Source organism: Ovis canadensis, chromosome 11 (genome assembly GCF_042477335.2).
Source record: "Ovis canadensis isolate MfBH-ARS-UI-01 breed Bighorn chromosome 11, ARS-UI_OviCan_v2, whole genome shotgun sequence".
Lineage (NCBI taxonomy): Eukaryota > Metazoa > Chordata > Mammalia > Artiodactyla > Bovidae > Ovis > Ovis canadensis.
In genome coordinates, this window is record NC_091255.1 from 57675409 (window position 1) to 57700536 (window position 25128).

A 25128-nucleotide genomic window follows, 5' to 3' on the forward strand; every position below is an offset into this window, starting at 1 on the left:
CATCTCATCCTCTGTCACCCGATTCTCCTTTCGCCTTCAATCTTTCCTAGCATCGTGGAGGAAAGACTAAAATACTCATGGTAGACAGAGTTCTAAGATGGTCTCCAAGATTCCCAGGCCCTGGTATAATCCCTGGTATAATGGCACATCTTGTATAATCCCTCCCCTTAAGTGTAGATGAGACCTATGAATAGAGACTTCCCTGGTGGCTCAGACAGTAAAGAATCTGCCTCCAACAGGGGAGATCTGGGTTTGACCCTTGGTCAGGAAGATCCCCTGGAGAAGGGAATGGCAACCCACTCCAGTATTCTTGCCTGGAGAATTCCATGGATGGGGTAGCCTGGCTGATTACAGTCCGTTGGATCCCAAAGAGTTGGACATGACTGAGCGACTAACACTTTCACTACTCTTCTGAATAGATTACCATGGGGATCAGATAGTGTGGAGTGGAAGTCGCTCAGTCGTATCTGTCTCTTTGAGACCCCCTGGACTATAGAGTCCTTGGAATTCTCCAGGCCAGAATACTGGAGTGGGTAGCCATTCCCTTCTCCATGGGATTTTCCCAACCCAGGGATCGAAGCCAGGTCTCCCACAATGCAGGCAGATTCTTTACCAGCCGAGCCATCAGGGAAGACCCTGGGAATCAGATAACGTTACATTATATAAGACTTCATTTCAGAAGCAGATTTTTTCTTTTATTCTTTTTTGCTATTCCGGGTCTTCATTGCTGTGCATGGCTTTCCCTAGCTGAGGCGAGGGGGGTCCCTCTTCATTGTGGTGTGTGGTCTCCTCTTGTGGAGCACAGGCTGTAGGGCATTCGAGCTTCAGCAGTTGCAGCTCGCAGGCTTAGTTGCTCCATAGCATGTGGAATCTTCTTGGACCAGGCATCGAACCCACATCCTCCGCATTGGCAGGTGGACTCTTATCCACTGTACCACCAGGGAAGTCCAAAGCAGGTTGGTTTTGAGGAAGTAAGCTGCTATGTCCTAGAGTGCCATGTGGCTAGAACCTGAGGGAAGTGTCTAAAGCCAAGAGTGACGCCTGGAGGCCAGCCAACTAGAAAACCAGACTTCAGTCCTACAACCACAAGAAACGGAATTCTGCCGAAAACCAGTAAGCTTGGAAGAGGACCTTGAGAGTCAGGTGACATTGCAACTATGGCTGAGATTTTGATTTCGGCCTGATGAGACTCTGAGCCAAGGACTCAGCTAACCTGAGCCCCACCAGCTGAGAAAATAAATTTGTGAAGTTTTAAGTCACCATATTTGTGGGGCATTTATTATACAGCAATGGAAAACCAACATAACACCCAACCTCAAGAATACAACCACTGCTTCCCTTTTCAAATCACTCATTTGGCTCTCATCTGAGTAAAGCATCACTGACTTTGAGATTTGAACATATCTAGGAAAATGGGATGGGGAATTTGTACTCTCTCTAACTTAGTTCCATCTGTAATGTCATCCCCTCTGTCAATGGCCACCACTAACTGCCCAGGGTGATAGTTACTAGAAACTATGATGCCATGAAACTTGCCACTGATTGTTGTCCAGAGGCAGCAGTGTGCACCTAGCCCACAGGGAGCAAGTGCGGTTGCTCAGTAGAAAGAATACAGGTTTGGGAGTGAAACAACCTTTAATTCAAACTCCGGCTTCTTTTCACACAAACTGAGACCTTGGGCGAATTCCTTAATCACTCACTCTGAGCTTAAGTTTTCTCGTCTGTAAAATGGATACGATACCAACCTCTTAGCTGTGGAGTGAGATAAGAAATGTCCAAGGCCAGGCCAAGGTCTGGCTGAACAAATACTACAGAAACGTTGGTATGCCTCATTGTACTCCTCTGCACGAAATCCCACAGCCCAGATGGGGACTAAACAGAGACTGCATGTGTGTAGGGAGACCCCTCCACTGTGTGTGTGTAAGGATGCCTTGGGAGCCTGTGAATTTGCTGAAGCGGCAGCAACAGGAGAACACCTGCCTTCCTGTGACATGGATGGCAGCTAAGCCATGAAGCAGGCTTCAGTCCTTCCAGCCTTGCTCTGACCCCTAACTTGTTGTATTTTGAGGACACGTCATCACATCTTCCAGGTCCATCCCCTTTACTGTCTTCCTTTTCCTAAAGCAGCTCCTCTTTCTGCACGGGGGCCCTTTCCTTTCACCTCTCTCAGATTTCCTTGACCCCTTTGCCAATTTCACACAGGGAAACAAGAATACAACCAGACCTTCCACAAGTTTTCTTCTTTCCTAGATCTAAAGGCTTTATGCCTGCTGGTTCACTTAGCCTTATTTTAAAAAAGTGACGCTCAGAGAAGCTAAGAAATAGCATCAAAAGACAGCATTTGGGAGCCCCAGAGGGTCACATGAGATGAGCCTGCTTATAGGCAGAGGGTTGGGGCAGTGACTGCAGAGCAGCACAATGAAGCAGAGAGAGGGGCCATGAAACAGCCTCATCCCTCAGAGCCTAGGGGGCGCTAATGAGTTCATTTCAGTCCCTCCTCTGCCCTCTTCCTCCCCTGGGCCCATTCAAGATCTAGAACCTTCTCCCTCATGAAACAATCTCTTTCTTTCTCTTGTTGACTAGAAAAGCAACTTGGCCAGAAGACTGTTGACAAATATTCCCTTTATTAGATCCAGGGTTTATTTTGCCTCTAACCCCCTAAAAATAACACAGGTATCATGCAGAAATTGGGGAAAGGAGGAAAAAAAAAACTCTTGTCAGCTCCTCTTTGATTTTCTAGCTTAGATCCTCCTAAGCCAGAAGAGTCTTACTAGTGTTGCTCTCATCTGCTCCCTGCCAGGACTAACTTCCTTTGTACCCAGCATCTGAGCATCCTTAATTTGCCTTCCAAACATAATGTGATCCAGTGGAATGAACCTCTTATTGGAAAGTGATCATCAGGTAGCTGTGAAATCTCCAGCATCTGAAACTGAATGTGCAGGAAAGTGATGTTCCCTGTTAACACTAAAAACATGTACTTGTATCTCTTGGAAGTGATAGGGGGGAATCTGCAGTCAGGAAGAAGAAATCCAGGAAAGATGAATGAAGTACCTGGGCTCCTGGCAAGAATAATTTCCGGACACAGACACACCCCAGTTCAGTGTTAGGAAAGGAAAGGAGCATATGCAAAATGCACGGCAGAGCTCGAGTTTCTATTCACTACAGACATGCTTTGGAAAAAAAAAATGAAAGAGCTATTTTTAGTCCAGTGATTGATTAGGGTTGCTATGGCAATAAGAATCACTTACGAGAAGGAAAGTGAATGTAAGCGAGTCTTAAAGTGAAAGAGGCAAGTGCACTGGAAATTTTATAGTCGGTTTCTGGGTGGTGCTGGGAGCCTGGCTGAATTGTCCACACCTGCCGAGGGAGAGAAGGGATGGTGGCTGTAGAGAACAGGCCAGGGGGACAAGTCTGAGGCTCTCTGGGGGCTCCATACTTCAAAAACATGCAGAGATGAAGCTTCTGGAAGACCTGCATTATCCACTTTGAGATCATCATTATTGTCATACTATACCCCCCACGTTGCCCAGTGCATGGTGGAAACTGCAAGCTAAAGGGTACTGCTGCTGCTGCTGCTGCTGCTGCTGCTAAGTCGTGTCAGTTGTGTCCGACTCTGTGCGACCCCATAGACGGCAGCCCACCAGGCTCTGCCGTCCCTGGGATTCTCCAGGCAAGAACACTGGAGTGGGTTGCCATTTCCTTCTCCAATGCATGAAAGTGAAAAGTAAAAGTGAAGTCGCTCAGTCATGTCTGACTCTTCGCGACCCCATGGACTGAAGACTACCAGGCTCCCCCGTCCATGGGGTTTTCCAGACAAGAGTACTGTAGTGGGTTGCCATTGCCTTCTCCAAAGGGTACTAATCCCTCCCATACCAAGCAAAAATCGTACTCTAAAAGTATGTTTCTAAAACTTAACCTCATCTGGTGGAGTTGTTAAAAACAGATCCCAGACTCCTTTCCTAATGACTTGCTTTCGGAAAGTTGGGAGTCCCAGAGCTCAGATCGGAACCTAGAACTTGATTTTTCCTTTTAAAAATAGCTTTATTCACTCCCATATTATTCTCTCATTTCAAGTGTACAGATCAGTGATTCTTAGTCTATTCATAGAGGTGTGCAACCATAACTACAATCTAATCTTAGACTACTTCGTCACCCTAAACAGAAGCCCCGTACCCACGATCAGTCACTCCAGCCTCCTCCCCTACCTCATGCCTGAAGCAACCACTAATCTACTTTCTGTCTCTGACTTGTTTATTCTGGACATTTCATGTAAATGGAATAACATAGTATGTGGTCTTTTGTGTTTGGATTCTCTCAGCATCCTTTCTATGGCAGAATAATATTCCATTGTATGGACACACCACTCTAAATGTACCCATTCATCAGGTGATGTGATGTCCAGTGCCATGGACATTCTTGTAGGTGCTTTGTGTGAACATGTCTTTTTGTTTCTCTTAGGTATATACTTAAGAGTGGAACTGTCCGTCATATGGTTATGGTTAACTTTTGGAGGACCTGCCAGATGGTTTTCCAAGTGGCTGCACCATTTTGCATTCCCATCAGTCGTGTCCAAGAGTGCCAGGCTCTCCATAACCTTGTCAGCACTTGCAATTGCCCAGTGTTTCTCAACCCCAGGAAGTTCTGGAATAACTTTGGGTCAAAATGATGAACCAAGGTAACCATTCCTCAGTCCAATCTGAGACACACAGACATGACTCAACACTGAGGTAATAATGACAAAACTATGGATACTGTACTATTATCAGGCACTGTCTCAAGTATTTGGTATATAAGAACTCATTTACTCACTCCTTAACCCTCTCATACAACTCTGTGAGGGTCATTTTACAGACAAGAAAACAAAGGCAGGGAAAGGTTGACTAGTATGCCCCAAATCATACATTTACATGATGGCTCTGGAATGGATTCACTCAGGCTGTCTGGCTCTGAGTTCAAGCTCATGACTCCACATCCTGCTGCCTGTTGAGTATTAGGAAGGCACATGAGTGTTTCTATTGGAGTTTAAGTGATCAGCTGGGGGTGAGGGTGGTTACGGTCCCTCAGCATGTCCTGTGGCCAATGACAGCAGATAAAACACGTGTCTGTGTGCATCCATCTAATGATCAGTTCAGTTCGGTTGCTCAGTCATTCTGACTCTTTGTGATCCCATGGAACTGCAGCATGCCAGGCTTCCCCGGCCATCACCAACTCGTGGAGCTAGCTCAAACTCATGTCCATAGAGCCAGTGATGCCATCTAACCATCTAATGATAGATGCGCTTACTTTAAATAAGCCCAAGAGGCTTATTCAAATAGGAGGTACCCAAAAGATATATTGGGAGAAATAATTAATAATTTAAGAAATTCACAGTGGTACTCCTTTAAAATGCCAAAATATCCTAGTACCTTTAAAATATACAATCATTTTCAAAAATTCAAATGTCAATATGATGACTTAAGATAACTCCTATTGTGGAAGTGCTCTTATTTTAAAAAATTCTTTTTTGGCCATGTGGCTTGCAGGATCTTAGTTCCATGACCAGGGACTGAACCCGGGCCATGACAGTGAACACACCAAGTCCTAACCACTGGACCTCCAGGGAACTCCCCTGGAAGTACTTCAAAAGTACTTGCCCAGAACCAGGAAGGGAATGAATCCTCAGGTGTGAAAAAAATATTACAAGTGAACAAATGTTCATTACTATACTGTTGGTCCTATAAAGGACAGGGAAACAACCCCAAAGTCCACCGGTAGAACGTTGGTTAAGTACACTGTCGTGAACTCTAAAGGTTTTTAAAAAGCAAAGTGCAAAACAGAACAACCTCATTTTTGCAAAAAGAGGGGGAAAAAGGCATGTTAGCATATGCACAGAAAAAACAGGAATAGATATGAAAATATTTTCATAGAGGAGAAAATTTAAACTATGGGGCCTTTTAATTTTCGGTGATACAGTTTCTTGTAGTACTTGAATTTTATAATAAATATTGACTTTTTCAGTAAGCAGAAAAAATTCAAATCCAATTTAAAAAGTACATAAACACATCCATGATATCCCAAAGTGACTGTATTTATCTCTAACGGAAGTCACAAAGGACTAAAAACTTCCACTGTCTCAAGTGGTTCCTGTATCACACTTTTATGGAGTCTTAGAACGAGGTGGATCTGAGAGGTGATACAGTTCAGTAGTTCAAAGCACTTTTTAAATGGCATCCGAGTTCTTTCTTCAAATAATATGTTAGGTAAGTATCTGGTGGCTAGTGAGGCATGTTCATGGAACTTCCTGGACCAAAAGAAGAAAAGTTTGAAAATCACTGACTGAGCCCAGTAACACAATGCTTTATTTCTGGTTACCAGCCGAAATTCTTCCATGTCTGAGAGCCAGCATTTTACAAGGAGGCTTGGAGTCAAGAAAATTAAATGTAAGAGTTGAGTCTCTGGCTTGGGGCAGATAAAGTACTTATAGGCTTTTAAAAGATCATTTCCTTTTAGCGTTTATCTGGAATTCAATGCATTCCTCTCTGACCATCTTGTTCTGAAACTCTATCAGACTTGATCTCTCTAATGGAACCCCCATGAAGACATTGATCCTCTGATACTATATTCTGTATTATTATATTAAATATACTCCAAGGCCATAAAGGGAATTTCAGCTTGAGATGGGATCATTCATAAAACTGAACTTGCAAATGCCTTGTCCTTTCACTAACAGGAGACTTACGTTCAGATTGTTCCAGTGAACCTAGCGAAGTAAGTCTAATGGTTAAGATTTATTATCTTCTAGGAATTCAGAGCTGGAGCCTGTGCTATTTGTAAAACAGCAGACTGTGGGTGGCGAATCTGTATGTAGAGGCAGGAGACAACTTAGATTTTAAAGTACCTTTCAACTTTTTAAATTCTTCATCGGAAAATTTTTATCCTTCCATTCTGACTGAAGATTTGTCCCATAGTTGGAAGGTAATATAAACTCTTTTGTGCATAGGAAATCTTTAATAGACACAACAGTTTCAAGAAGGTGTATGTCTGGCTGTCCCACATCTATTCAGAATCTCAGTCATCCTGCAGGGACTGATGTAAATAAAATAAGGGAGATATTTGAGCTTTCTTGGCTGTTCTGGGTTCCCAGGGTCATGGATGACTATACAATCTAGGTGGGTGGCCCTAATGATAGAGTAGTTAGAAAAAAAAAAAACTGCAAAGAAGATAGGACCAGAAAAATGAGAAGGGGAACCCAAGTGGAGAAAATTTTAAAGAAAAGAGAAGAATTTTAAAGAAAAGAGACGGCAAAGAGGAACAGTATATAAGTAATACAGATGAGGATGAATCGGAGAGTGGTTTCCCCAGTATAGGCTGCATCAGAAGAAAAACGTGGCCAAGAGGAGCAGTGGGACCTGAAAGAGAAGTCGGGGAGGGTGAGAGAGAAAGGGGGTATATGGAGGGCAGAGCATGGAAGTACAGCAGGAAAACAGCTGTTTGTATTCTGGCCCACAGTCAGGAAATGCACACCAGCCTCTCCGCTGCTTTTCACTAGCCTGCACCCAACACTGAGGCTTCTGTCCATTCATCAGTTCCTCCACTGATGGAGCCTCGTCCGTCTTCTGATATGCTGAGTAACAGCCACCCACTGGAGAAGCAAGGGCAAGAGGAAGAGGGAGCAAATGCATGAATGAAAGAAAGGTTTCTCAATGGGGAATGGTTTGCTACTGGTGCTTCTATGGAATTGAGGAGGGAAACTAAATTCAGGCTCATGCAATCTACAGTTGGACCTGCCAAGGCAGAAATAAGCAGAGGATGATGGTGAATACCAATAGCTACCCATGATAAAGGCAGGACAAGGAGTTAAGGAGCAGATGGAAAGAAACTGCATGTAAATGAAAAAGAACTGTATGTAAATAAGAGATTGGAACAAATCAGTGGTTCCCCATATACAGGCTGGCATATGGCCAGGTAGGAAACTTTCATATTACAAGCCTTCCCAGTTAAAAATGGTTAACAATCACCCCCTCTTAACCAACTGGGCAAATTCCTCACCTAAATACATACTGTAGTTCAGAGTATCTTAGTGATTAGAAAGGTTGAAAGATGTGGGGACAATTTTGATTCACTTTATTTAATCACTGAAATGTACTATTTCAGTGTATCCATATTTACATGTGTTTAATTTTATTTTTGCAGAAAGAAATCTGCCCACAAAATCTTCCCGGTTGTATTATTCTGATCACACCAACTTGAACTGAACACAACTCCATAGACATCAGTAAATTGTATTAGAAGAGAAATCCAATTTTCAGTACAAGTAGAAAATAGAAAAGAAGGAAAAGAGTATTTTTTAGGGAAACCTTCTTTGGAAAATGCCTTTCAACAAATATTTTTTCCTTTGGTGATTGTCCTCTGTTAAGTCATTCTTATGGACCTAGAGATTACCATGCTAAGTAAAGTCAGTCAGAGAAAGATAAATATCATATGATACCGCTTACATGCATAATCTAAAACAAAAACAAATTTATTTACAAAACAGACTCACAGACACAGAAAACAAAATTATGAGGATTTCCCTGGAGGTGCGGTGGATTATAACACACCTGCCAATGCAGAGGACACTGGTTCAATCCCCGGTCTGGGAAGATTCCACACATCGAGGAGCAGCTAACCCCGAGTGCCACACTACTGGGCCTCCGCTCTAGAGTTCGTGAGCCCCAACTACCGAGCCTGCATGATGCAACTGCTGAAGCCTGAGAGCCTAGAGCCTCTGCTCTGCAACAAGAGAAGCCACCAAAATAAGAAGCCCATGAGCCACAATGAAAAGTAGCCGCCATTCACTGCAACTAGAGAAAGCCCACACAAAAGCAACGAAGACCCAGAGCACTCAAAAGTAAAACAATAAGTAAAAATTAAAAAAGAAAACAAAATTATGGTTACCAAAGGGGAAAGGGAGGGATAAATTAGAAGTCTGGAATTAACAGATATATAATAGTACATGTAAAATAGATTAACAACAAGGTTCTACTGTATGGCACAGGGAACTATATTCAATACCTTGTAATAACCTATAATGGAAAAGAATCTGAAAAAGAATATATCTGAAAAAGAATCTGAAAAAGAATATATATCTGAATCATTTTGCTGTACACCTGAAAGTAACACAACATTGTAAATGGACTATACTTCAATTTTTAAAAAATGCAAATAACTTTAAAACACTACCTTATGGTAAAGAAGCATATTTTAGCTTCTGCTCTCCCCCCACTGCCCCACACCCAAAAGTCACTGAATCAATTTTTGTACAAAGAAGAGACTGGGAGAGCTGGAATAAATGGAAATGGGATAAATTGGACAAACAACGCTGGTTGTCCCAAGGTTCCTGCTTCCCCAGGCACCAATTGATTGGGTTGCTGAGACGTGGAGACAAGTGTGAACCCTGAGCAAGGACTGTGGCACATTTGCGAATAAAGCTGGTTTGTAACGGGGTCACTCGTACAACCAGCTCATTTCCTAAACTGAAGTAAATCAGAATGTATAAACTCCCTGTCATCCCCACGTACTGCTGCCTTGGCTGTTTGGTCTAACAGAATTGATTTTGCTTGAAAAGGAAACTTGCAGGTTCTGTGTCGCTTAATTCTTCAAAAATCCATTACAGTTGGGAGCTCTTAAAAAAAACTCTGATGTTTTAGTCACAGTAATCTTTAGACAACATATTAACCCACTAAAATTTAAAAGAAAAGTAACATTTACTGAAATAGAATTAATCCACTAGTCTATTTCAGTTCAGTTCAGTTCAGTCACTTAGTTGTGTCTGACTCTTTGCGACTAGTCTATTCAGTGGGCACGTAATAGCTCTGACCCTGAGGGAAGCTTCTGGAGCACCTCTAAGTTTTAGAAGACTGGCTTTGCAAAATCCAAGGTCCTATGGACAAATAAGTGTGGGAAGTATTATATACTATGGCTCCCTTTTGGAGATTCATAATGTAGCTATTCTGCAATGACATGATCTACTAAAATCTGTATAACCAGGTGTTTCCCTTACTTAACTGGCTATGAACCTTCTTAGTGGTGGTTATGAATGGTTCTAGACTGTATCCAGCTAAGCTGAAGCTCCAATACTTTGGCCACCTGATGTGAAGAGCCGACTCATTGGAAAAGTAGCTGATGCTGGGAATACTGAAGGCAAAAGGAGAAGGGGGCGGCAGAGGATGAGATGGTTAGACAGCATCACTGATTGGAAGGACATGAATTTGAGCAAAGTCTGGGAGATAGCGAAGGATACAGGAGCCTGGCATGCTGCTGTCCAAGAGGCTGCAGAGTCGGACACGACTTAGCGACTGAACGACAATAACAATTCTATCTTAGCTTACACAGTAGCTTAGATGGCCAAATTGTCTTCTAATTGCCTTCCAAACAAGACCAATCCCAGGGTTCAGGTATAATAACGTATCTTCCTTTGACTTGCTACTATTTCCTAGTTATATAATTTTGGGGTTTCTAGTACCCTTGGCTGGGACTCAGTGAAAGGTGGGGGAGGAGAAGCTTAAGATGGATGAGAGAGCTTGAGAAGAATGTACACACAGCAGCCATCAGCTCTTTCATTCACTGGAGAAACTGATGAGGTCAAGAGAGAAAGTGAAACTCCTATCCAAGGCAGTGTGCTGCTTTCAGAGAAACACCTGTCTCCCCAGTGCTACCCCTGGGAAGACAACCTGAGTTCATTCTGGGTGACTGATGACCCAATTATGAGTAGCCCAGCTCTCTTCCCGGGCTGGACTAACCCAAACCTGAGCAACTCTATCTCTCACTGTGGCTCGGTACTATTGGAGGTTCTCATGCAAGAGCCACTTCCTACTCCCTGGTCTGTTATAGTTGCCTTTTTTCCTACCTCTTCAACTAAACAATTAAAATGTTGGGTAGCACTGGACAGCCCATTATTATCTTTAGGGAATAGTCAGTCCTTCCAACTAAGAGAAAAGGTGCTTTCCATTCGTCATCACCTCTTCTTCAGATTCTTATTAAAAGATCTTTTGGTGGAGTGGGTGGTCACAGTAGCAAAATATATACAGCAACTGTATATTCCAGGTCACGGCTATTGACTTACTATAGGCTTGAGTTTTCAATTTCTTACAAATGAGAAGAAAATCCTTTTTTCTCCCCTGCTTCATTACTACCAAGGTTGAACTGATGCTGCAGAGCTATGTTCATACTCTAGAGTGGCCTTTTTTTAGCCCTAGAAAAACAGAATCGGCCAATTTGGAAAGCAGCCAGTCTCCTCGGGCACCTTCCTCTGTGACTTTATAAACTTCAGAAGAGCCGGCAGGTTTTGAAGAACTGGTTAGAGGATCCGTCCTCTGGAAAATTGTCGTCATGTCATTCTTTGTTTACTGTATAATTAAGATTTCTTTTTCCTATAACTGAGCTAAAGATATTTTTTTCCACTTCCTGTGCAAACTGCATTTTCACATAATCCTAAACACACAGAGTCACTCATAGTGATGAAAAAGCTTTTACGTCTTGATAACCGTGATAACACTAACGCCCGAGATGACCCTAAAGAGAAAGTTCTCTTGGCTGGATTTCTCACAAATGAGGGCACCGTGAGCTCTCAATAATAGGTTGGACAGTCAGAAATAAGACCCAGGGGATCCTAGGAATAGACATACACTGCTCTGGACTAATCCTATGAGGAAAGACACCTGTCCGGAGTATTATGAAGAGCCCCTCTGCCTCCCTGAGTGAGAGTGGAGTGTGGTAACCCCAGCTGGGAATTTGGCTTTGGGGTAGTTTTGTTTGGGGGCATAGACAGGAAATATGGGACTTGGAATGACACCAAGAAGAGATATTCAGGATTAAAAGATCAGGGGATAAAGAGCCCACCGAAAACACATTTAAAACAGGGGAAAAGATGAAGACAACTAAAACCATCTGTCCTAAATCCTGGGAGCAGACCCTGTTGTTAGAAAGAAGAGTGGGCTCTTCCTCCCAGGCAGAGAGCGTGAGAACATGGCTGAGTCTTAGTCAGGAGGAGGGAGGCAGCTTCAAAATCAGAACTGCGGGCCTAAAAGTATGCACCTGCAGCCAGAGAGGAAAAAAGCCAGAGATCCTCACTGGGGAGATGGAAAGAAAAGCTGTGCTATATTTGGGATGGAAAATAAAAGTGGACTAGCCGGGAACAATGTTGCTTCCCTATGGAGAACTAAACCCAGACCTTGCCCTGAGACTCAAAGCTACCATGACCTGCCCTCCATGTGTCTGGGCAGCCAGGATCCAGAAAGATCACTTGCCCACTGAGCCTGGAATGACCAGGTGGTGGACTGAATGTTTTTGCCTTCCCTACATATGTTGAAGCCCTAATCCCCGAATGTGATGTTTGGAGGTGGGGCCTTTGGGAGGTAATGAGATTTAGATGAGGTCATAAGGGTGGGGCCCTAATGATGGGATTAGTGTCCTTATAAGAAGGGACCAAAGAGCTTGCTTTCACTCTCTCTCTGCCATTTGAGGACACAGCAAGATGCCTGTCAGCAAATCAGGAAGAGAACTCTCATCAGGAAATGAACCAGCTGATATCTTGATAATGAACTTCCCAGACTCCAGATCTATGTCAAATAAATGTCTGTTGTTTAAGCCACCCAGTATATGGTGTTCTGTGATGCAGCCCAGGCAGACTAAGAGCGGGTATTTGCAGGTGGGAGTTCCACTCTCCCCATGGTCCAGCTCAAACTCCACCTGCTCCAATAAATCCTCCCACCTTTCTCCCAGGCAGAATTTCTCTCTTTTTTGCACAACTCTCTGTTTGCACTTAGCCCTAGTCTTCTAGACTCCTAGACTCTAACACTTAGCCCTCGTCTTCCCTGAAATACTGACAGCTATGTATTAATTTGCTCTCATCTTATTTTCCCCTGCTCAAGTCACTTCAGTCGTGTCTGATTCTTTGTGACCCCATGGACTGCAGCCTGCCAGGCTCCTCTGACCATGGGATTTTCCAGGCAAGAACACTGGAGTACGTTGCCATTTCCTTCTCCAGGGGATCTTCCTGACCCAGGGATCGAACCTGCGTCTCCTGCAGCTCCTACTCTGCACCATTCAGTCCATTTCACTCCCTGAGCCAATCCTACTGAGGCAGGAAGTACTAATGTTGTCCTAATGTGTCACTTGATTGGCCCTAACAGGAATGTGGCATGTCAGCTGCAAGATAGCTTCCCGGGTTTCAGAATTCTCTCTCCTTTCTTTTCCTTGGTTTACCAATGTTCCCCTGTTCTTATAACCTGACTTTTGTATATTAGTTTCTGAGACCACTTCTGCCCCACTGTCAGCCCCTCCCCATAAGAGGTCTGCCAGATAAAATATGAGATAAGCCCTCTTTTAATATAAAGTATAGCCCATGCAATATCTGAGACATACCAAAAATTTACTTGCTGTTCATCTGAAAATTCAAACAACTGGATATTCTGTATTTTTCCTTGCTAAGCTAGCAACTTTCTCACCCTAGTAGCTCATGACCAAGTAACCTATGTAAGAGGGGAATGTTGTCTTCTTGCCTGTACGTCTTCTTGAGGACCACAGTTCTGTCTATGAAGCTTATGGCCCCACCCCAGGGGCCAGGACTCTCCTTTTCACACTGTAGTTGCTTGTCTGGCTGGATCCCAGGGCCATTCATTCTGCCTATTGGTCTGAACCTCTGCTGTGACCCCGTTCAGAGCTCATCCAGGTCTGAGAGTCAGTCTGTCCTCTGAGACTGGCCTGTCCCATTTTGCCTCCAGAAAACTCCATGACTTGCAGATGATTCCCAGGATTTAACTGGAATATCTAACTATTTCCCATCAGACTGACTCCCCAAAGGGGCAGGGATTACTGTTTAATAAAACCTAGCATATAGCATGATGCTTTACATATTGTTGGTGCTTCATCATAAATTATTGTTAATCTAAAGTTAAAAAATGGTGATATGGGTTAAATTGTGTCCCCCCTAAATATATGTTATATTCCTAACCCCAGTTCCTCAAAATGTGATCTTATTGAGAATTAGAGTTGTAGCAGATGTAATTAGTTAAGATGAGGGCAAACTGGCATAAGGCACGTCCTTAATACAATATGACTGATTCCAAAGAAGAAAGACTTCCCTGGTGGTACAGAAGATAGGAGTCCATCTGTCAATGCAGCGAACACAGGTTTGATCCCTGGTCCAGGAAGATTCCACGTGCCACAGAGCAGCTAAGCCCATGGGTCACAACTACTGAGCCCGTGCACCTACAGCCCGTGCTCTGCAACAAGAGAAGCCACCACAGTGAGAAGCCAGCACACTGCAACAAGGAGAAGCCCCCGCCCGGCTCCACTAGACAGAGCCCACACACAGCAACAAAGACCCAGTGCAACCAACAGTAGAGAAATACAATTATAAAAAAGAAGAGAGACACACAGTGAAGAGGATGCTAGCGAAGGAAGACACGATCACACAGAGGGAAGACAGCTGTGTGAAAATGGAGGCAGAGATTGGGGTGGTGCTTCCGCAAGCTGAGGAATGCCAGAGGCCACCAGAAGTTAACAAGAGACAAAGGAGGACTCCTTCCCTACAGGTTGGAGAGGGAGCACTGCCTTGCTGATAACTTGATCTAGACCTCCAGTCTTCCGAACTGGTATAAATTTCTGTTGTTTTAAGTGACCCAATTTGTGATACTTTGCTACGACAGCTCTAGGGAACTACCTTAAGGATTACATTATTGACCCAAAATATGAGAGTCTAGAAGAAATCAAATAATACTTGAGAGTTAGAAGGGGCTGACTATGAGCTTATACAACTATAACTTCTTTATGCTTTGTCTCCAAATTTCCTCAAACAGAAACATCATAATTTGTGTTCCTTTAAAAATCTGAACCATATGATTAGAACTGCATGAATACTGTGGGTCAGAGGCTGGGCAGAAGTAAAGGCTATGAGTCCCTTAGAAATCCTCTGTGGTCTGCACAGAGGTGGGCACAAGAGACCAAGATCCCATGGTGAGAGAAACTGGCAAGAAAGGTTTGGGAGGTACATCCGTGTGGGTGACTTTGTCAGGAACCATGGTTTCCATTCTGTTGCCTTCTGTTTTCAGAACCTCAGTACTTTAATATACACACTTGAAAAATGAAGACAATATCACTAAACATTTTTCAGACTTCATTTCTCCATTAATTATTCCCACATTTCATTAGTAGTGTCATGAGTTTATGAAGAATAAGTGCTACTGGTTTGGGTCAAGCCAGAGGGACCCAATTCTAAGGCAGCAAATAACTATCTTTGCGTAGTTACAGGGACAAGAATTCTCTTGGCCATGCAACTACAGATTACATTTCAAATGAAGGTCCATGCACAAGCTTTTGGAGATGTAGGAAGTGGGATAACATCAGCTACCAATTAAATCAAATCAAATCTTAGACAATCCTAATGAGCCCAGTCTGCACTGAGACACACCAAGATATATTCCAATTTATTCCAATATATCCAATAGAACTTCCATTGCACTTTCATTCTAGCACTGTATGATATATGATAATTTGTGCATCTTCAGTCATGTCCAACTCTTTGCAACCTTATGAACTGCAGCCTGCCAGGCTCCTCTGTCCATGGGATTTTCTAGGCAAGAATACTGGAGTAGGTTATCATTTCCTACTCCAAGGGATCTTCCTGACCCAGGGAATGAACCCACATCTCCTGCATTGGTAGGCAGGTTATTTACCACTGTGTCACCTGGGAAGCCCCATGATATATAATAATAATGAATGTTTATTGAGTATTCACCATGCACCAAGGACTAGGCTGAGAGTTCATACAGATTATTTGATAAAATCTTCCTATCACCCTCATGAGACAGGAAATAGAGACTTAAAAGGAATTAATCTGCATAACTGTTAAAAGGAGGCAGGATTCAAAAGTTTCCAAAGTCTTCCTCTTGAAGACTGTACAATTGATGGGGCTGGGAGTGTTGTTGGCGGGGAACCATTCAATTTCCTGCTCTTACAGGCAATATGCTAACAGTCTTCCATCCACTAGATCAGGGGTTGATAAACTATAGCCTGGGGACCAAATGTGGCCTGCTGCCTGGGCAAATATGCCCATGCCTATATGTCTACATATAGCCTCTGGCTGCTTTCTCAAGGACAGAGACTGTTCAGCCCACAGACAGAAAGTATTTACTATATGACTCTTTACAGAAAAAGTCTTCCGATCCCTCTGTTAGATCATTGAATTGTTTTATTAATACTAACAGATCTATTAAAAGGGGATTATCTCAGTTTTAGAGATGAAGAAACTTAGGTTCACAGAAGTTAAGCTCTTGTTCTAGAACAGTGTTTCTCTGATTTCCAATACATAGAAGTTGTATTTTGCCATAGAATTGCCTTTTTTCTTCCAAAGATTGGAGATGGTGCTAAATGTATATTCCTTCATTTCATGAAAGAAAAGAATGAGCATTCTCATTACCAACAGTCCTTTAAGTGGAATAAATTTAATTTTATGAAAAGCTTTTTCTCACTCCATTTTGTTAAGGGTTGGTGAGAGTGCAGTCACGGACCAGCATGAGTTCAAGAACTGGCAATTGAGGGTCACTTCCTTAAGAAATTCATCTGGTAAGTGGCAGAGCCAGAGGTCTCAAAACAGGTGACACTTTCGTATCTGTTGGGACTATCCATCTACCGCTGACCCATGCATTTCTTCCGTCATTCACTAGTGCAGGGAACCACGCTCATGCCGAGGAAATCATGAATCATTTTTCTCCACGTCTTTCTTACCCTCTCTCTTTCCTCTGGCTGTTTTTTGTTTGTTTTCATTTTTGGCTGTACTACACTGCATGTAAGATCTTAGCCCCCCATCCAGGGATGTGTGGAAGTGTAGGGTCTTAACCATTGGATTGTCAGGGAAATCCCAACCTTTCTTTGGCTGTGTTGCTTAAAACTAAACACTCAGGACTTCCCTGGTGGCCTAGTGGTTAAGAATCCTCCTGCCACTGCAAGGGACATGGATTTGATCCCTGGTCCGGGAAGATTCCCACATGCCTGGGAGCAAATAAGCCCCTGTGCCACAACCACCAAAGCCTTTGCCCTGGAGCCCGTGCTCCACAAGAGAAGCCGCCGCAGTGAGAAGCCTGTGCACCGCGACTAGAGAGTAGCCCTCACTCTCCATAGCTAGAGAAAGCCTGCAAGCGGCCCAGCCGAAAATCAAATGAACAAGAACACATGGATCTTTAACAAAGACCCAGCCTGTTCAAAATTAAAGCCCAAAGTACTCAGTCTTTTTTCTTTAATAACAAATAAAAAATAATCCCCTGTTTATTTTTTATCTTGCTTTCCCCCCCTTTTTAAACCTTTTATTTTGTATTGAGGTATAACCGATTAACAATGTTACAGTTTCAGGTGAACAGTGAAGGGACTCAGCCCTCCATACACATGGATCCATTCTTCCCTAAACTCCCATCCCTAAACTGCCACATAACATTGAGGAGAGCTCCATGTGCTACACAGGAGGTCCTTGCTGGTTATCCCTTTTAAATATAGCAGTGTGAACACTCTTAAGCCTGACCGAGCTCAGTTAACCATTTTCTTCTTATGACAGTTTGATCTATTTGCCATTGAGGAAAATGATCCATATGAAAATACCAACACAATGACATTATAGACTTCTTTTTTAGTGTAAGTCACAATGCTAGAGGCTCTTAGGACAGGAAGAAATTAAATGACTTTACCAAGCCACTGAGACTGTCTAATCTGAGTAAAACAGTTTGAAGGCATGTCTTTCCAGTTTCAAGGTCTTTCTATAAGGGATCAGATCACAGACTATAAGGAAAGGCCTCTCCCTCCATTGATAATTACCATCATCTCTTTAATACCGCATTGCTAGAAATTGTTCTATTATAGTGAACTACCACAAATAGAGCAGTCAAGCTATTTAAAAATACAAGCAAAAGTTAATAATGTAAAGTGACTACGAAGGCATTTTAAATTACATTCATATTCTTGGACAAATGAGAACATTCAAATTATTGCACTGTATATAACTATATAATGGCATATATTTAAATATTTCTGATTCTGAATTATTCCTCTTTTTTTTAAATTACATTAATAAGATGAGAAGTACAAGGGAAGTTCCAATTACTCCTCTGATCTTAGGCTGAATATTTTTAAATGATTAAATGAAACTTACTGTGTATTCTGGTCCAGATGTTCATTTGGGCAAGAGGGAAAAGAAAAAAGAGAAAATGATGAGTAAGACCACACTTATATGCAATATAAAGCCACAGAACTAACAAATATTGCTGAATTATAATTATTAAAAATGTGGCAAAGAAACCTTCTGAGAATTAAACTTTCATAACTACTAATTGTCTCCATGTTTGTTCTTGAAACTCTTTCATATGATACTTTTGCGGTTGGGTAGATAAGGAGTGTAAGACAAGATTCAATTAGCCTATAGGTTTGTGGCTAATTAAAAACTAAAGAGTTGGCCTTAGAAAAGCAGAATAAAAGGCTAATAATTCCAGTAGAGCATTTCATTAACCACAAAGGAAATCTTTTAAGTGGAAAAGCAGCTTTTAAAACCAATAAAAAGAGCTTGTTAGGCTGATACTCAAATGGGACCTTGAATTTTCATGTGTTTGAGGTCAGGAACCAAACCTTTTCAATTTTGGGGCCAGTTTCTAGCTCAGTATCAACATTTTGAGTATCGTTATCACGCCACTACAAGTTGAGGAGGAAACTGATTTTCATATTATCTGATTGCAAAGGAAGTGGTTTGGAACAGAGAGACCCAACAGAACCTTTTATCTAAATTATAAAAATAGTCAAGTTTTGCTCTGTGTGTGTTGGGGGAAGGGTGTCTGGTAAGCAAAGAAGTCAAAATAAACAACTTGATTATGAACAAACCACACCTTAAAATAACTTAGGGATTATTGAGAAAAGAAGGAGAAATAAGGATAATGAATTACTTTACAATTAGCCTCCAATTAAAATAAATAAATTTATATTAAAAATCTTTTAATAAAAAGGATAATGAAACCTCTAGAAATGTCACTAAGTAGAGCTTCCTTTTTCTTCTCTATATGCTATTTACAATGATCATTTCAAGAAGGAAGATAGAATAGTTTAGCTTAGCCCCTACAACCTCCTGCTAGGAAGAGTGTTGACTTAAAAGCATGGAGACAAAGGGTCAGGGAGGTGTCACAGGGCTCCTGTGAGTCCCTGCTGGGATAACCCACGCTCAATCAGTGAAATCTGAATCCCCCTATGTCCTAGCATGGATGCTTGTGACATAATGGGTGTACAAGGACTTACCTGTAATTGTGTAGGGATAATAGTTCCATGCCTTCTCTGTTACATAAAATATTTTGGGAACAACAGCTCTAGCCCAACTAGGCAGTTTGCTAAGAGGAGAGAAAGAAAACGACAATTAGAGTCTGTCCAGTGCCTCACCCTGCTACCATATCTGTTCAGAGAAATTGACTGCTGGAGAAGTCAGAGGACTGCTCTTCTCTCCACAGCCACTCGGTCTCTATCTCCCTGGTCTTCATCACGGTTAAACTGTCCCTTGTTCATATTAGTATTTAGGACACGTAGGATGACCACGGACAACAGAAGGCAGGAAAGAGGTTCAGAACAGATTGGTTCCCCAGAAGGAACCAACACTGCCAATACCTTGATTTCAGACTTCTGACCTCCATCCTGGGAGAGGATTAACGTGTGTTGTCTTAAAGCCATCCAGTTCACCACAATTTGTTACTGCAGCCCCAGGAAACTAAGGCAACGACAGAGCCATTTCTCTGGAACAGGGACCCGGGAAGCCATTTGCAAAAAACATTCTCAAAACAAGGAAAACCCAAGGGCACAGGTCCCAAGACCGTTAGTAACCAAGGACTAATTAAGTTTTGCTTTGCTTCATTCTGTTTTCCTTCTGAGGCAAACTTCACAGCTTTCTGCAGGCCCAGAAAACTCCTAATATATTCCTGTAATCTGTTTGCATGATTTCATTTCCCCCCACACTCTACTCCGGGGCTTTCTGTTTTTCCGGTTGCTACTATCTTGTTTCTTTCCTGTGCTGGTGCCTACAGCTAAGTGTCTGGGACACCAACGTCTAGCAGTAAATCAGACCCAGAGACAGGACGCAGACTCTCGGCAGTTGGCAATAAAAAACATCAAGAAGCAGTTGTGAATTGCAAGCTGATCTAGCTAAGAGAGTGGGGACACCAAGGTAATAAACCCCAAATCCCCCTCTTGGACACAGGGTTTAAATGACATCCAGAGCCAGTAAAACACCATGCTCCTTGTATGTCTTCCCAAATTGCTTCTCTTCTTTCTGACAGTATCCAGGACCTGCTTTTTAAAACACAAATACGTATTTTTGATGATTGGCCAGACCTAACTCAAAGAAAGCTCTGGGCCATTTATCACAGCTAAAATAAATGGGGAAATCAGAGTCCCCCCTGAAGCCAGGTGGGCATCAGATAAGGACACTGTTCATAGGTGCGCTGTGAGGGGCGTGCAGAGCAGTATTATAATTCACAGAACAGTTCTTTTTGCTGCTGTAATGCAGAATGTCTCACTCTCATAAAATCGTTTCTGTAGTAACTGCTCATTTACCTTCCCTTTGCTCTACTAGGAAGGAAGAAGCTTGCTTCCCAACAGAGGATTTTACAGCTTTCGCCTAGGATTTATTCTTTCAGTCACTGAAGCTGGAGGGTAACTGGGATTGACATTGAGAGTGGGAAGGCAATGCTGGGCTGGCTTGTGGGAAGTGGTCACGATCACCAGGTCCCCCGGGTCCCCTCCTGCTTGTCCCCACACCCCAGCGTGATATGCCATTGTGTCAGTCAAGGAGATGTTGATTCCACTCATAGGCAAATTGGTTTCTCATGCTTTCAATGGATTGAAATGGGATTGTAGAAGCTCCCCAAGGTAAGCTAGGCATTGTTCAGCTTAGACCAAGTACTTTTGTCTCCCTTCAAGCGTTAGAAACCATTCCCCACTGTTCCGTCTACACTGCACAACCCCCACACCCCAGACTCACCAGCCTCTTGATAGTACTTTGGGGTCCAAGTCTTCCTCCCTTCATAACTCATTCCCTGTATCATTTAAAAAGCCTCCCAGCAGAACCATATTCCTAAGCAACAAGCATTTTCTGGAAGGAAGATGACAAACACCAGTCATTTTCCATTCATGTTGAGACTTGTCCTATTTGTAAATGATCAGGACTACAGGCTCTAGAATCTTTACCTTAGCTGTCTCATCTGCCAACGTACGCAGAATATGCCACACGATCATCAAATACCTTTTCCAAGGCACCCTAAAACGACATTTAGCCAAGATGGCTGATACGATTTTTATGTGACTCTTATACATAGTCTGGGAAGCAGGCCCTTCTGGTATAAGCCTTTTATTAGGCCAGGCACAGGAGCCACTGGAACAAATTCCATGATATGCCATTTAAATATTTTTAAGCCTACTACAGACCTTCTCTTAGCCCCTGACTTCCCCAGAGCACATCATTACTCAAATAGCTTTTGTCTGAGAAAGTAAAATTCATTTTTCCCTGCAGCAATGATTTATCAGGGCTGCAAAGGAAATGAAATTAGACTCCACTGCTGCTGTCACTTTCATGATGTATACTGCCACACAGCCTACCATTCCAAGGAGAAGCCTGCCACTCAAACTTGCTACCTGGCGTCAAACAAGACTCTCTCTGCTGGAAAGATGGCACGACTTGAATCATGCTCTCTTGGTCTACCGGCAGAGATCAAACCTCCCCAAATAATCTCACCGTGGCTCAGGCTTTAGAGACACTGAGTGAAAAGACAAAACTCTAAAATACCGCGTTTCTCTAAAACCTTTGTCCATGTCTCCCAAGGACAGACTTTTTATACTGTTTCATTTCTTATATCTTTACTTTGTATGAAATAGTTGCCCCAGGTTACATGGGACTGTCCTGGTTTTAGCAGTGAAAGGTCCTACATGCTAAATTCCTTGATTATGAGCAAAATGGGAAGCTGGTCATTCTAGAACAGTGGTTCTCATTTCAACAGGAAAGAGGTGAGGGAATTTCCCCCTCCGGGAGCTATCTGGCAAAGCCTGGAGACATCTTCAGTCATGAGAGCTGGGGGGGTGGGGACGGGGAGTGATACTGGTCTGGCATTTAGTAGGAAGAGGCCAAGGATGCCCCAAGGCAGGCATAATCTGAATTTGCCTCAGGTTAAGAATGTTTATCTACTTCATAAAGAGTTTTTGGAACTGAATCCTAAACCATCTCTCCCTTCTATGGCTTTACAATCCAGATTATCACCACGTTCTCTAGCATATCTAACCTCATTTTGCAATTTATGTCCATTTGGGAATATTTTTTGGCTTCAGGGGTTCTCGAACATCATCAGGCCAAATGTGGTCCAAATGGAGTCTAATTTCATTTTCTCAACAGGGGTCAGAATATGACAGTCTCAGCTAGACACTTTGAACTTAAACATTCCAGGCAGGGAGTCCTTCTGAGTTCACAAAATAACAGTACTTCGGGAAGAATTTCCTGGGGTCCAGTGGTTGGGATTCAGCATGTTCACTGCGAGGCCTGGGTTCAATCCCTGGTTGGAGAACTAAGACCTTGAAAGTCATGCGGTGTGGCCAAAACCCCCACCCCCAAACCAACCGAAACACAAACAAAAGAACAGTGCGTCACACTTCTGCCAAACTGCATATCTGAAACTAGCCACTATGTACCCTAAGATTAGGCTCAAAGAACTGGAGCTCATTTAAGTGATTTTTAAAAAATAATTTTATTTCTTTATTTATGGTTGCACTGGGCCTTCACTGCCGCATGCGGGCTTTCTCTAGTTGCAGTGAGCCGGGGCTACTCTTCATTGCAGGACACGGCTTCTCATTGTGGTGCCTTCTCTTGTGGCGCACAGGCGCTGGGCTCACTGGCTTCAGCAGTTGTGATGCGCCAGCTTGGCTGTTCTGCGGCATGTGGCTTCTTCCTGGTCCAGCGATTGAACCTGCGTCCCCTGCGTTGGCACGTGGATTCTTATCTACTCTACCATCAGGGAAGTCCCATTTAAGTGTTTCTTAAAAGGTCTTAGCTACCTTCATATCTCCATTTCCCACTGGTCCAGGACAGATATTCTGATCTTTTCTTTTTTGTGCCCAAATCTGACATTTGACAGTCGTTTGATAGTAATTGTCCCTCTCCAGTTGTGTGTACAGTGATTTCTGAGGTCTTTAAATTTCTTTTCTGCTGCTATGGCTTACTCATTTACTCCCTAATGCATTGTCTTCTGGCCGGTCTTTTTGTTCTGATCTTAATGTAACTCTTTATACTGCAGCAAAGAGATGAACTGAGTTTCTGGACTATAGCCATTTCCTGTGGGAGATAAGGCTGCTGGGGCATCACCCACAGAAATTCCTTGAACTTGGACACTGCTGCCACTCTTTCTATAAAAGGACAGTATGTTCTGGATTCTGGGAAAAGAAGCCTACCTTGTGTCAGTTCTTGGAAGGCTCCGTGTGTGGACAGTGGGAGGGTAACGTGGCAGGGGTGCTGGGGAGCATCTAGGGGAGTCGACCACATGTGTCAGCATCACTGGGTAGGAGCGTGGCGGAATCAAGGTGGAAATTGCTTGACAGAATGACCTTGAAGAACCCAACCAGGCCGAGACATCCTGCTTCTGTGGTTTTTCCATGGGAGTAGTCAAACGGACAGAAGGCATGGGGCCCAGCAGCATGAGAATGCCTGATGTGTTCTTAAGGATTGAGATGGGGACCAAATGAAGAGCGTGGACTGAAAGGTACGTCTGAAAGAGGGCCATTACGTGTTCTATTTTTTCTAATATATATTAAAAATACTATTTATTTAATATTATATTCAATAGACATGAATTCAATATTTATTTAGGATATATGACTAAACATTCTAAAATATATAATGTTCTTATACAGATGGCTATTGTGTATTGCCTGTTACCCATAACTAGAATGTGAGTCACACCACGGTACAGATCTTTGTCCTCTTCACTGCTGCTCCCCCAGTCACACCTAAAATGATGACTGGCACACAGCAGGTGCTTAATAAATATTTTCTGAATGAATGAAGATCATCTCTGGATATTCAGAAATCAATAATAACTATGAGGAGTCTTTCAAAATAGCGCGGAAATAAGCTCTTAGGTCAGAATCTCTGGCTCCAGTGCTTCCTCTCTGAGCTGTTGCCTGGGCAGTGGGCTCTCCCACTGCCACATAAACTGTGGCTCTAGGCTCTTACTTTGGGGTAAGATCTGGGAGAACAGGAAGGAAAAATGAGAAAGAAAGACCCAAGCCACAGCATCAAGGCTCTACCAATGAGCTGGTAGGTAAAGTGACCATCTGGTGGCTTTGCTTATCCAGTTAAACAAGATTCATGGCTTAGGGAAGCTGCCCCTTCTCCCACCCAGAGCCACCAGAAGCCAGGAGAGGTTGCCCTGGAAGGCAAGAGCTAAGTAGTGGGAGCAAGGTCTTCACCATGCAAATCATTTCAGGCATTAGGCGGAATCACCGTTAGAAGCTGGCAACCCTCCCTGACTGGCAGCTGCCAGCACAGCCTAATTAATCCAGCAGCCATAGTGGAGAAGAACATGACACTTCATGACTGATAAACAAGCCAAAAATAGGCTCCATCTTTCCTCCAATTCCCCTCCGCCCCCATCTGCTTCTCTCCTCTCATGAGTTTCAGTGAGAGGGGACTGGAGTGAAGCTAGGAATGAGGTGAAAATGAAAGGGGACAAAAGAAAAGCTCCATCCTCATATGATTCTGGACGACAGGTTTTATTTAGAATCGCTATTTCAGATTAGTATCTTGACTCTTTTCCCCAGATGCCAGTTGAAATCAGGATTTTTGCAGACAAGCCAAGAAACACCACTTATTTGGTTGACTGAACTGGACTGAAGGCCCAAGGACAATCACCAAATGTACTAATGTATTAGTACTAATGTAATGTTCTAAATGCATTAGGGCAGCCACCCAAATGTACTGCACACAACAGTGTATCAGACACTATAGGAAGGGCCAGAGAATGGAGTAACCCCACAATCCAGGGAGCTAAGCGACAAGAACTAAAAGGATAAATGGCATTTGAAGAAGACACTATACTCAAGTTAAAAATGGGCAAA

At 43.0% G+C, this 25128-nt stretch overlaps 1 protein-coding gene across 1 annotated transcript in view; it reads right to left on the minus strand.

The window, feature by feature from the left end:
* Nucleotides 1–25128, minus strand: part of PITPNC1 (phosphatidylinositol transfer protein cytoplasmic 1) — a 262884-nt gene that overhangs the window by 97633 nt on the left and 140123 nt on the right. The window contains exons 3-4 of the mRNA XM_069543730.1: nucleotides 19285–19373; nucleotides 18158–18165 (exon numbers count right to left, since the gene is read on the minus strand). Coding sequence (XP_069399831.1) covers nucleotides 18158–18165; nucleotides 19285–19373 — 97 coding nt within the window. The remainder of the gene's footprint in view (nucleotides 1–18157; nucleotides 18166–19284; nucleotides 19374–25128) is intronic.